Source organism: Pristiophorus japonicus, chromosome 27 (genome assembly GCF_044704955.1).
Source record: "Pristiophorus japonicus isolate sPriJap1 chromosome 27, sPriJap1.hap1, whole genome shotgun sequence".
Classification (NCBI taxonomy): Eukaryota; Metazoa; Chordata; class Chondrichthyes; family Pristiophoridae; genus Pristiophorus; species Pristiophorus japonicus.
This window is the reverse complement of record NC_092003.1, coordinates 17070639-17084590: the sequence shown is the minus strand read 5'-3', so window position 1 is coordinate 17084590 and position 13952 is coordinate 17070639. Positions and strand designations below refer to the sequence as shown.

Here is a 13952-nt window from a genome sequence, read left to right as displayed (position 1 = left end):
ACTTTTGAAGTGCAGTTACTGTTGTAATGGAGGGAAATATGGCAGCTAATTTGCACACATCAAGGTCCCACTGGCAACAATGAAATAAAGGACCAGATAATCTATTCATGGTTGAGGAAGGATATCAGGTGGATGGGGAAAAGCCAGAAGAGGAAGCAAGAGGGTTGTAGAGAAAAGAAAAAAACAGGAACATAATAAAGAATAGTTCAAAAGGAGGCGGTATTAAAAGGAGTCACATTATCAAACACAGAGAGGTTAGAAGCTGGGGATACTGGAACAGAAGGCTATTAAGAGATAGAGGTGGTAAATTGGTGGGAAACTTGTTCCACTGGTTAGTGAACTGTAACGAACGGGTATAAACTTAACCTCATTATGAAAAGAGCAAAGGTAGAGGGTAGGAGGTTTCTTTTTACACAGAGGATTCTTAAAGCGTAGAGTGGCAAAAGCAGAATCGATTAATAGCTTTTAAAAAGGTAGTGGATAAATGTTTGTAAAAGAAAAAAATGAAACAGATATGGGGAAAGGGCGGTGAAATGCAATTATGCGGAGCGCTCTTTCAGAGAGATGGCACAGGCATGATGGGTCAAATGGCCTCCTGCAATGTAATGTTTTGGTTCTATATAATCAGAGAATCACTGAAGGGGTCCATTTGCACCAGACCCTCTGGTGATAATAGCTCCTCAATTCCCTTTCTCTGCTCTCTCCCCACATCTTTCATATTGATCCTCAAGGGTTTATCTAATTCCCCTTTAAAATGTGGTGGCTGGCTCAGCTTCAATACCCACGTGCGAGAAAACGTTCCAAATCCCGATATTTCCACGGAAGGTTTCTTCTAACCTGCTCCTTTCTGCTTCAAGTACTAATCCTAAATGTACATGCCTTCGTTACCAATTCGCCAACTAGTGGAGATAATCTTTCACTCTTCACTCCCTCAAAACTTGGAAAAGTCTGAATAAATCCCCTCTTAACACACTCTGCTCCAGCAAATACATCCGTAGTTTTCAAGTCTCTCACCAGAAGTATATTTCCCATTTCACACTTCGCAATGCTGGGTTGCCTTTGAATTCCTGATACGCATTCCTGCTGTGTAAAGCGGTTCTAACTTGAAAAGTCTACCCCTACAATTGTACTTGCATTTTATATAACTTACATAGTGACAGCTGCACAGACCATTACTCTGTGTTAAACCTTAGTAACGTCTCTTCCAATATCACTTAATTCGACCCAGCACTCCTTCAACAAGCTGCAAAGGATACAGGGGAAGATGGTGAAGTGCTCCGTGGTAAATGGCTGTAGACTGTCCAGATTCCCAAGCACGGCCCGAATGGCATCCTGCAAAAAACCAAGATGAACTGAGCACCACTACATCAGGTCTCTGTGTGGTAGCTTCTCAACTCAGGGCACCTATGGATTTCTTCTTACATATACTGTAACTTTGTAATTAGGATCAGTTTTCTTGACAAGTACAGATTATGCAGGTAATTTCAACAACATTTTAACAAAGAGCTAGTTGAGCTGAAATTGCCACTCCCGATAAGGCCTCTGGCTGCCCTAAGGCAGCGGCCACGGAATGGCCGCCAAGTCACCACGGAGGGGCGGCCATTTTGTAAATTGCCCGTCGCGAGTTTTGGAGCGGTCCCCGGGATCGCTCTGCCCGTTGTCCCGACCCCCTCGGAAAATGGCCCCTTTCCTGGTATTACCCCGCGGGAACGGACCCGCCACCGGTCGGTGCCCCCGACAGCTTATTGTGTCGGTACACTCTCTGTGGCTTGGTGATGCGGCTTTCCTTAAAGGGGAGGGCGCGCTGCCTCGGCCGCCATGTCATTTCATTTGTCGGCCGACTGCCAGGTCGACCCGACAATTATGCCCCCGGGTTCGGCCGGGCCACCAACAGACAGCCGCGCATCCTCTCTTGGGTGCCAGGCCACGGAGGCAACGATCTCTGGTGGCCCAGTGGACCGAACTTATAAGTATGCAAGTATAAATGCAAGTCTTTATTTTCTCTCACTTCTTCCTCTCGAGTCGGACACGCACCAACTTCAGATTCAAGCTGCCACTTCAACGGCAACGCGAAACAATGAATTCTGCAGCAATGCTAAAGATAAGAACATAAGAAATAGGAGCAGGAGTAGGCCATACGACCCCTCGAGCCTGCTCCCATTCAATGCGATCATGGCTGATCCGATCATGGACTCAGCTCCACTTCCCTGCCCGCTCCCCATAACCCCTTATTCCCTTATCGGTTAAGAAACTGTCTATTTCTGTCTTAAATTTATTCAATGTCCCAGCTTCCACAGCTCTCTGAGGCAGCGAATTCCACAGATTTACAACCCTCTGAAAGAGAAAATTTCTCCTCATCTCAGTTTTAAATGGGTGGCCCCTTATTATAAGATCATGCCCCCTAGTTCTAGTCTCCCCCATCAGTGGAAACATCCTCTCTGCATCCACCTTGTCAAGCCCCCTCATAATCTTATACGTTTCAATAAGATCACTTCTCATTCTTCTGAATTCCAATGAGTAGAGGCCCAACCTATTCAACCTTTCCTCATAAGTCAACCCCCTCATCCCCGGAATCAACCGAGTGAACCTTCTCTGAACTGCCTCCAAAGCAAGTATATCCTTTCGTAAATATGAAAACCAAAACTGTACGCAGTATTCCAGGTGTGGCCTCACCAATACCCTGTATAACTGTAGCAAGACTTCCCTGCTTTTATACTCCATCCCCTTTGCAATAAAGGCCAAGATTCCATTGGCCTTCCTGATCACTTGTTGTACCTGCATACTATCCTTTTGTGTTTCATGCACAAGTACCCCCAGGTCCCGCTGTACTGAGGCACTTTGCAATCTTTCTCCATTTAAATAATAACTTGCTCTTTGATTTTTTTCTGCCAAAGTGCATGACCTCACACTTTCCAACATTATACTCCATCTGCCAAATTCTTTCCCACTCACTTAGCCTGTCTATGTCCTTTTGCAGATTTTTTGTGTCCACCTCGCACATTGCTTTTCCTCCCATCTTTGTATCGTCAGCAAACTTGGCTACGTTACACTCAGTCCCTTCTTCCAAGTCGTTAATGTAAATTTTAAATAGTTGGGGTTGGATTCTACAGCCGCGCTCACAATGCTTGGGCTTTGCATCAGATGTAGTGCGACTCCAGTCCATTGGGCAATGTGGGCATTTTTAAACTACGGGATGTTCTCACAAAACATGTTGCCCAAGGCCCAGAGACGAGTGCAAACAGCGTGCAGCCAAGCAGTATAACTTGAGTCGACCAGCTACGTATTGCATAGTACAGATATCTGAGAATGGACACATTAAGTAAAACAGCAGCCAAATGTTTTAACGGAGAAGGCCAATACACTCGGCTTTCTTCATAACACGGTGAACTATACTCTTGGAAAGTTATTGCCATTTGCCAGTTTTATAAATAAGAGGGTAGACATTCTTGGCGTGTCAGTGAGCCGCTGAAAGTGTGGAGTGGTTGTACTTACATCCATTACAGCAGCTTCTCCATAATGCTGTCCCAGACCCAGGGACATGATCATTAGCGTATTGGGGGCAGGCGCCCTCTTCTGCAGTAGGTGCACCACCCAGTGTTATCCACAGCATGCCCCCTGCCCCTCTGAGGGGGAGTTCAACAGGCTCAGTCGAGTCTAAGAAAGGAGGTCTCTTTTTGTCATTTTATTTTGCTCCCGCGCTACCTGGCCTTGACCCTTTGGTTCTTTCAGAGAATCATAGAAATTGACAGCATGGAAGGAGGCCATTTCGGCCCATCGTGTCCACGCCGGCTGACAAAGAGTTATCCAGCCTAATCCAACTTTCCAGCTGTCGGTCTGTAGCCCTGTCGGTTATGGCACTTCACATGCACATCCAAGTATTTTTTAAATGTAATGAGGTTTCTGCCTCTACCACCCTTTCAGGCAGTGAGTTCCAGACTACATCAGGGTGAAGACATTTCCCTTCAAATCTCCTCTAAACCTCCCACCAATTACTTTAAATTTATGCCCCCCCCCCCCCCGAGTTATTGACCCCTCTGCCAAGGGAAACAGGTCCGTCCTATCCACTCTATCCAGGCCCCTCATAATTTTATACACCGCAATCAGGTCTCCCCTCAGCCTCCTCTGTTTCAAAGAAAACAACCCCAGCCTACCCAATCGTTCCTCATCGCTAAAATTCTCCAGTACCGGCAACATCCTCGTAAATCTCCTCTGTACTCTCTCCAGTGCAATCACATCTTTCCTGTAATGTGGTGACCAGAACTGCACGCAGTACTCCAGCTATGGCCTAACCAGTGTTTTATACAGTTCAAGCATAACCTCCCTGCTCTTGTATTCGAATTTTTATCTTTCCTTGTGTTATGTCTCAAATAAAGCAATGTGACTGAGTACTGTAGACTTGAGTAAGTGTGACCTTAGTCTCTTTATTCTGACTCCAGTGTGCTGGCACAGCATGGGAGGCCTGCTTATATACAGTGCTCCCAAGGGATGCTAGGATCCCTTGGGACTCCAACAGGTGCGCCCGCCTGGTGGCGGTAGAATGCTGGTTACAAAGTATTGCATACATAACACCTTGTATCTTTCATTGTGGGGCCCACGCTTGGCTGCCTACGCCTGCTCTCTGCAGGCGTAGGTGCCACTGGGCCAATCGGAGGCGAGGTGGCTGCATTGCTGGGGAAAGCCTGGGGATGCCCCCAGATTGCTGTCTGAACATGCAAGGAGCACCTGTCCTGCTCACGGTCAGAAATTGCTGCTGACTGGATTGATCGGTGCGGCACAAACCCAGCGAATTCGGATACTGCCCCAAATTCTGGTGCCTCTTCCGACTCTGCACCCGAACTCCGTCCCTAGAACACATGGAATTTCTGGCTCAAGATCTTTGGACTGCACATAAACAACGGTGTGACCGCTCATGCTTTCCCATTTAATTCTGACACTCTACGTATTTCAAAAGTGGCTCTAATTTTCAAGTACCTCTATTCCGAAACACTTGAACATGGAATCCTACCTCAAGTTCTTGCCTAACTTGCTCCCTGTCGATTCCCAAGTCTTCCCTGTAAAAAAATAACAATGGAAAGAAAGGTTGAATGGCACTCAGTGATAGTGGGGAAAACATGACAGTCCTAACAACGAGTTCTCTACATTATTTGAAAGATTGCGGAGGGTTGGGGGGGGGGGTGGGGGGAGAAATTCTGTCGCGCCTCATTTGGGACGGTAACCCAGGTGGAGCGGTACTTTTAGCGCCTTGAAAAAGTTTGCGCCCTCCGCCCAGAAATTCGTCAGAATCGGTTGAAGAGCTGACAGGAGTGCTAAATCAGCTGTTGCTCACTACAGCTGGGGAGGGTGCCATAACAAAAGTTTGGGCGGTACATTTGACGGACCCATTACGCCTGCACCGAACTCCGAATCAGACCCCGGCAACAGTCGAGTCTTAAAGGCGCGGCATAGTTATGCACCCATTAAAGTTTTCAACATCACTTGTTTCCCCCCCGTGCTGTTATGTCTGTCTGCCGCTGCACACTCGGAGACTCACGCACCGTGCTGTGTGTAAACGTTGCACTGACTGCGACCTCCCAGGGAAGCGATTCCTCATCCCCTAAGTAGCCACAATTCTGCAAGCCTGTACCCAATGGTTCTCCAGATGTTGTTATTGGCGGTCGCTCAATGAGGCACATGCACCGAATTTACCGTCCGGGGGGGCAAGCGTGGGCTTTGCACCAGGACTGACGTCAGGATCAGAGCGATCGTCAGCAGCCAGGCGCTAAGGGTTTGTGCTCCCGGTAAGCCTCGAATGAATTTTCGGTCGGGGTGCTCAACACTGCGCTCCCGGTCGGTAACCTCTGACCCTCCCATTAACGCCCCCGCTGGCCGCTAACTGAGGCGTCAGGCAACCGAGAATCCAGCCTTAGGTGTAGAATTGCCAATGGGATAAGGAAAGTCATTCATCAGACTTAACTATGTGCTTCCACATTCCCCCATGCCTTGCCACGTGTAAAGTCAGTAATTCTATCGATACAATCTATACAGTTGGCATGCAGGTACAGCAGGCGGTTAAGAAAGCAAATGGCATGTTGGCCTTCGTAGCGAGGGGATTTGAGTACAGGGGCAGGGAGGTGTTACTACAGTTGTACAGGGCCTTGGTGAGGCCACACCTGGAGTATTGTGTACAGTTTTGGTCTCCTAACTTGAGGAAGGACATTCTTGCTATTGAGGGAGTGCAGCGAAGATTCACCAGACTGATTCCCGGGATGGCGGGGCTGACATATCAAGAAAGACTGGATCAACTGGGCTTGTATTCACTGGAGTTCAGAAGAATGAGAGGGGATCTCATAGAAACATTTAAAATTCTGACGGGTTTAGACAAGTTAGATGCAGGAAGAATGTTCCCAATGTTGGGGAAGTCCAGAACCAAGGGTCACAGTCTAAGGGTAAAGGGTAAGCCATTTAGGACCGAGATGAGGAGAAACTTCTTCACCCAGAGAGTGGTGAACCTGTGGAATTCTCTACCACAGGAAGTTATTGAGGCCAATTCACTAAATATATTCAAAAAGGAGTTAGATGTAGTCCTTACTACTAGGGGGATCAAGGGGTATGGCGAGAAAGCAGGAATGGGGTACTGAAGTTGCATGTTCAGCCATGAACTCATTGAATGGCGGTGCAGGCTCGAAGAGCCGAATGGCCTACTCCTGCACCTATTTTCTATGTTTCTACAACACATTTGTAATTGAGGGCATTTGATAGAATGTGAAAGCTCCCATTTGTGTGCAATTTCAGCTATTCTTTCAAGCTTTTCTTTTTAAAACATCAATTTTTGTGGAGCAGTTTGCCTTTTACACGAGACAGAGTTTTATGTTGGGTAAAGAAAAGGATAAACCCTATCCCTAACAATAAGCAGAGAACTCCATTGAAGTGGATAAAAATGGGCACAGGAAGTAAGCTGTAGTGAAAAGGTTGATTGACGAGTTCAGATGAAGCATAACAGGTAAAGATCGGCCACCAAGCCTGTCTCCTGCCAGTTGTCTCGAAACCCTTCTGTTCAACCATATGTTTAATTCTCCATACTATTCTCTCCATTTTCTTCACCATCATATCCGTTTGCTCCTTGTTGTAAAACACTCCAAGATGTCTGTCTGTGTACTGTAAAAAGGCAAAGTTGCTGTTATAAGATTCATGAGGGGGATTGACAGGGTAGATGCCAAAAGGCTGTTTCCTCTGGCTGGAGGGTCAAGAACCAGGGGGTCACAGTCTCAGAATAAGAGGTCGGCCATTTAGGACTGAGATGAGAAATTTCTTCACTCAGAGGGTTGAATCTTTGGAATTCGCTGCCCCAAAGAGCTTTGGCTGAGATCGATAGATTTTTGGACACGAAGGGAATCATTGGGCGGGAAAGTAGAGCTGATGTTGAAGATCAGCCATAATCTCATTGAATGGCGGAGCAGACTCGAGGGGCCGTATGGCCGACTCCTGCTCCTATTTCTTATGTTACGTTTCAGTTCATACAATATTAGCTGGTTCCTTCCCAGCCACCAGTGACGCTTCCCACCTCAGACATCAGCTTCTTCAGACAGCCATGGATAGACATTTGTCTCTCACAGCCTCTCAATCCTCTGTCCCTGCTCCACTACCCAGACAATGAACCAGTCTCTCTGTTCCACTCTCCCGGGTGCAAGGCGTGCCTGTGCTTGAATAGACAAATCCAAGAATTAAGTATAAGTTATCTTTTCCTGTGGATTTGACTTATTCACCAGCTGGATGCCACTGTCCATCCATGGGGAAAAAATGCAACAATTTTTATTGGCGGCTGTTCATAGAAAAATCATAGCAGGGGTAGTTCAGCACGTCGAGCCCATGCCGGCCCTCTGCAAGAGCACTTCAACTAGTCCCACTCCCCCGCTCTTTCCCCGTAGCCTTGCAAATCTTTTTCTTTCAGGTACTTATCCAATTCCCTTTTGAAAGCAGTGATTGAATCTGTCTCCACCACCCTTTCGGGCAATGAATTACAGATCCTAACGACTCGCTGCATAAAATAGTTTTTTCTTACGTTACTTTTATTTCTTTTGCCAATCACTTTAACTCTGTGGCCTCTGGTTCTCCACCCTTCTGCCAATGGGAACAGTTTCCCTCTATCTCTATCTAGACCCCTCATGATTTTGAACACCTCTATCATTCCTAAGGAGAACAACCCCAGCTTCTCCAGTCTATCCATGTAACTGACGTCCCTTATCCCTGGAATCATTCTCGTAAATCCTTTCTGCACCCTTTCGAAGGCTTTCACATCCTTCCTAAAGTGCGGTGCCCAGAATTGGACACAGTACTCCATTTGGGGCCGAGCCAGTGTTTTATACAGGTTCATCATAATTTCCACGCTTTTGTACTCTATGCTTCTATTCATGAAGCCCAGAATCCCGTAAGCTTTCTATTTAGGAATGAGTTTGCCAATCCCCCATTATCCTCAAGAAGAAATAAGTACAGGTTGAACCTCCCTGGTCCGGCACTCTCTGGTCCGGCATTAGTTTGGGGAACTGCCGCTTTCGGCCATCTTCTCCCATGCCTGTAGATGGGCAAACTCCATCCCAAGGTGGTTCAGCGATCAAGCCATTTTATGTCTGGAGACAGCGGGCCTCATTAACAGACAGTTTCTCTGCTATTATCAGCAGTCACTTTTATAAAAAGTGCCCACAGAGCAAAACACAAGCAGACAAATGAAAGAATTCGGAAAGGAATTTTCCCAGATCTTTTTCCCCCAATTGGCCTGGGTTTTTTGCCTCTCCCAGGAGATCACATGGCTCCAGTTGCGGTGGAGTGCAGACTGTTTCGGTGCAAGGGGTGTCGCAGTTGTGTGGGAAGGACTGGTTGGGCTGGGTGCTCTTTACCTTTCCGCCATTGTTCATTGTTCCTAGGTTTATATGTAACCTTCAGGGCTGCTGACCGAGGGCCGTGCGGCTCTTTGTCGGCCGCGCGGATACGATGGGCCGAAATGGTCTCCTTTTGCGCTACGTTTCTAAAGTTAGCCCAGGAGAGCGGTGAGCAGCACGCTACAGGTACTGGTAAACCTAGGCTAGGCATATGCTTATGTAGGGTGTATCGGTACATATATACTGACCTCCCGTGGTTCGGAAAATTCTCTGGTTCGGCACCGGTCAGCTCCCAAGGGTGATGGTCCACAGAGGTTCAACCTGTAGCGGCTTCCACGACCTCAGGACATCTCAAAGCGCTTTACAGCCAACGAAGTACTATTTTTGGAGTGTAGTCACTGTTGTTTTACAGGGGAGCACAGCAGTCCAGTGTTTCTGTGTAAACGTCATGCTAGCTCCGTATACCGGATCCCCATTCTAGGCAAGTCTCCATCAGAAATAATTGGGAGATATAAAGAAAGACTGGCATTCATACAGCGCCTTTTGGGTCCTCAGGACATCCCAAAGCTCCTTACAGCCAACGAAGTACTTGCTGCGATGTAGGAAAGGAGGCAGGCAAGATCTCACAAACATCAAAGTGATAAACAACCAGCTAATCTGGGAGGGGGGGGTTTATTTTTTTTCAAGTGATGTTGGTTGAGGGATAAATAGTGGCCCGGGGCGAACTCCCTCATTATCTGGGTCATTTTGATCACTGATTGTTTGTGGGATCTTGCAGTGCGCAAATTGTGTGCCGTGTTATCGTCACTAATTACATCAGTGACTACAAAGAAAGTCCTTCATTGGCTTTGGGACGTCCTGAGGTGGTGAGAGGTGTGACAGGAAGCAAGTAGTTTGATTATCCGAGCTGGGGGGGGAGGGGGCTTCACTGACCAAATACCCAGGGGTAAACTCACCTGGCCGACTAGCCGGGGTAACTTACATGGACGAATAGCTGGGGGGGGGGGCAATACTGGCCAAATAGCCGGGGCAACTCAGCTGGATAAATAGCCGGGGGAAATTCACCTGGACGAATGGCCCAGGGCAACTCACCTGGACGAATAGCGGGGGCCGGGGTGTGGGTTTGGGGGTCTTACCTAGCCGAAGAGCTGGGGCCAACTCAACTGGCCGAATAGCCAGGAACACTTCACCTGGCCGAATAGCCGCAGGGCAACTCGCCTGGCCGAATAGCCGCAGGGCAACTCCCCTGGCCGAATAGCCGCAGGGCAACTCCCCTGGCCGAACAGCCGCAGGGCCCCTCACCTGGCTGAATAGCCGAAGGACAACTCACCTGTACAAATAGTCAGGGGGCAACTCAGCTGGATAAGTAGCCGGGGGAAATTCACCTGGACGAATGGCCCAGGGCAACTCACCTGGACGAATAGCAGGGGCGGGGGGGGGGTGGGTTTGGAGGTCTTACCTAGCCGAAGAGCTGGGGTCAACTCACCTGGCCGAATAGCAAGGACACCTCACCTGGCCGAATAGCCGCAGGGCAGCTCGCCTGGCCGAATAGCCGCAGGGCAACTCCCCTGGCCGAACAGCCGCAGGGCCCCTCACCTGGATGAATAGCCGAAGGGCAACTCACCTGTACAAATAGTCAGGGGGCAACTCACATGGATGAATAGCCGGGGCCCACTCACCTGGCAGAAAAGCCGGGGTGGGGGGGGCAGGGGGCAACTCACCTGGCCCAACAGTCCGGGGTAACTCACCTGGCCGAAGAGCTCGGGGCCCCCTCGCACGGACGAAGAGCCGGGCCACGCACACACCCACCCACCTGATGTGCTCGCTGTAGCGCAATTTCAGTTTGTAGACCGACCTCCCGGCGTGGACAAAGCGGGTCTCGGGCAGCGGGAGGGTGAAGGCCTTCAGCGGCATCGGGGGGCGGCGGCAGCGGGCTCGGCCTCGGCCCACAGGCCGGCCGGACACTCAGTGACCTCAACGTCGGCGCTCCCCGCAGCTCGAGCGTGCTTTATCTGTCGGGGAGCTCAGCGCGCGGCCGCCATTTATATTTTGCCGCCTTTTTCTGGCGGTTGACGCCTCGGCTCGAGCCCCGCCTGACCCCGCCGCCTTCACCCGCCAAACTCGCCCCCTGATTGGCTGCACCCGCCCCCGCGTGCTCATCCAAGCGCCCCGCCCATTCCCAGACTGGCACTGCTCTCCTCAGTACTGCCCCTCCGACAGTGCGGCTCTCCCTCAGTACTGCCCCTCCGACAGTGCGGTGCTCCCTCAGTACTGCCCCTCCGACAGTGCGGTTCTCCCTCAGTACTGCCCCTCCGACAGTGCGGCGCTCCCTCAGTACTGCCCCTCCGACAGTGCGGCGCTCCCTCAGTACTGCCCCTCCGACAGTGCGGCACTCCCTCAGTACTGCCCCTCCGACAGTGCGGCGCTCCCTCAGTACTGCCCCTCCGACAGTGCGGCGCTCCCTCAGTACTGCCCCTCCGACAGTGCGGCGCTCCCTCAGTACCGCCCCTCCGACAGTGCGGTGCTCCCTCAGTACCGCCCCTCCGACAGTGCGGCTCTCCCTCAGTACTGCCGCTCCGACAGTGCGGTGCTCCCTCAGTACTGCCGCTCCGACAGTGCGGCGTTCCCTCAGTACTGCCCCTCTGACAGTGCGGTGCTCCCTCAGTACTGCCCCTCCGACAGTGCGGCACTCCCTCAGTACTGCCCCTCCGACAGTGCGGCGCTCCCTCAGTACTGCCGCTCCGACAGTGCGGTGCTCCCTCAGTACTGCCCCTCCGACAGTGCGGCTCTCCTTCAGTACTGTCCCTCCGACAGTGCGCCGCTCCCTCAGTACTGCCCCTCCCACAGTGCGCCGCTCCCTCAGTACTGCCCCTCCGACAGTGCGGTGCTCCCTCAGTACTGTCCCTCCGACAGTGCGGCTCTCCCTCAGTACTGTCCCTCCGACAGTGCAGCGCTCCCTCAGTACTGTCCCTCCGACAGTGCGCCGCTCCCTCAGTACTGCCCCTCCGACAGTGCGGTGCTCCCTCAGTACTGTCCCTCCGACAGTGCGGCTCTCCCTCAGTACTGTCCCTCCGACAGTGCGGCACTCCCTCAGTACTGCACTAGAGTGTCAGCCTGAATTTTTGTGCTCAAATCTCTGGAGTTTGACTTGAACCCACAACCTTTTGACTCAGAGGCAAGTGTGCTACCACCTGAGCCAATACCACCAGTGCTATTAAAGTCACTCTATTTTATAAAATTAAATTAAAGTGTCAAATTTTCTATCTCATAGTACTCTTGTGAAGCACCTTGGGACATTTAAGAACAAAAGAAATAGGAGCAGGAGCCGGCCATTCGGCCCCTCGAGCCTGCTCCGCCATTCAATAAGATTCTGGCTGATCTGATCATGGACTCAGCTCCATTTCCCCGCCCACTCCCCATAACCCTCAACCCCCTTATCGCTCAAAAATCTGTCTATCTCCGCCTTAAATATATTCAATGACCCAGCCTCCACAGCTCTCTGGGGCAGAGAATTCCACTGATTTACAACCCTCTGAGAGAAGAAATCCCACCTCATCTCAGTTTTAAATGGGCGGCCCCTTATTCTAAGACCATGGGCCCAATTTTCCCCAACCCCTTTTTTCGGCGCACTTACCCTAAATTTGGTGACTTTGCCCGCTGGAAACGGCGTCGAAAAAAATGGCCTCATCCTGCCCGCTCTGCCGAGTCCCCCGTGTCCTGGCGCGGTGTACATAGTGCGCTGGGAGGGGGGGCGGCGCGGAGCAACAGCCCAGCGCAGAAAACACTGTCGGCAGCTGCGAGCATGCGCAGTGGAGTCTGCGCGCATGCTCCTCACCCTCCCAGCATGTCCAGTGGGCTGCGAGCAGGGCCCGATGCTCGCAGCCCCTATCCCCGACCGAGTGGCCTCCCGCACCGGCCCGCTGACTTCCTGGGCCGAGGTAGGACTTGAGTTTTAGTTTTTATTTATTGATGATTGTGCTTTGTTAAGGGAGGAGAGTTTTGACTGGCGGGGGCGGGGGGAGGAGGAGTGTTTTGATGCGGGGGGTGGGGGGGGGCGGGGGTAACTTAAAAAAAACTTGTTTCTGGCATAAAGGTAGGACTTCTGTTTTTTATTTGTTATTGATTGATTGCTTATTACTTTTTGTGGTTTGTTTCGTGCTTTGTAAGCCTTGGTGCAGGTCCTCTCAGCTTCCTTGTACTTTTTATTTGTCATTGAATGCTTATTTTTGTGCTTTGTAAGTCTTGGTGCTTTAAATGTACTAACATAGAAACATAGAAAATAGGTGCAGGAGTAGGCCATTCGGCTCTTCGAGCCTGCACCACCATTCAATAAGATCATGGCTGATCATTCCTTCAGTACCCCATTCCTGCGTTCTCGCCATACCCCTTGATCCCCCTAGTAGTAAGGACTACATCTAATTCCTTTTTGAATATATTTAGTGAATTGACATCAACAACTCTCTACGGTAGGGAATTCCACAGGTTAACCACTCTCTGAATAAAGAAGTTTCTCCTCATCTCGATCCTAAATGGCTTACCCCTTATCCTTAGACTATGTCCCCTGGTTCTGGACTTCCTCAACATCGGGAACATTCTTCCCGCATCTAACCTGTCCAGTCCCGTCAGAATTTTCTATCAGATCCCCTCTCATTCTTCTAAACTCCAATGAATAACGGCCCAGTCGATCCAGTCTCTCCCCATATGTCAGTCCTGCCCGGGAATCAGTCGAGTGAACCTTCGCTGTATTCCCTCAATAGTAAAAATGTCCTTCTTCAGATTAGGAGACCAAAACTGAACACGATATTCAAGGTGAGGCCTCACCAAGGCCCTGTACAACGACAGTAAGACCTCCCTGCTCCTATACTCAAATGCCCTTGCTATGAAGGCCAACATACCATTTGCTTTCTTCACCGGCTGCTGTACCTGCATGCTAACTTTCAATGACTGATGCACCATGACACCCAGGTCTCGTTGCACCAAATTCTTAACTGCCCGCAATATTTTTCAAAGCTGGCCACATACGCTGACCTAAGTGGATTTGGAGTAAGTTTTAGCTGGCCAAAGTGGCATAAATGGCCAAAACTGGCGTAAGTGGCTGGG

General features: G+C 50.2%; 1 protein-coding gene across 2 annotated transcripts in view; it reads right to left on the bottom strand.

Annotated features, from left to right (window-relative positions):
* Window positions 1-10969, bottom strand: part of LOC139239503 (membrane-anchored junction protein) — a 73929-nt gene extending 62960 nt beyond the window's left edge. For both annotated transcript variants that reach the window (XM_070868296.1, XM_070868297.1), the window contains exons 1-3: window positions 10666-10969; window positions 5006-5051; window positions 1257-1332 (exon numbers count right to left, since the gene is read on the bottom strand). In XM_070868296.1, the coding sequence (XP_070724397.1) occupies window positions 1257-1332; window positions 5006-5051; window positions 10666-10766 (223 nt within the window). In that variant the 5' untranslated portion in view covers window positions 10767-10969. The remainder of the gene's footprint in view (window positions 1-1256; window positions 1333-5005; window positions 5052-10665) is intronic.
* Window positions 10970-13952: the final 2983 nt, after the last annotated feature.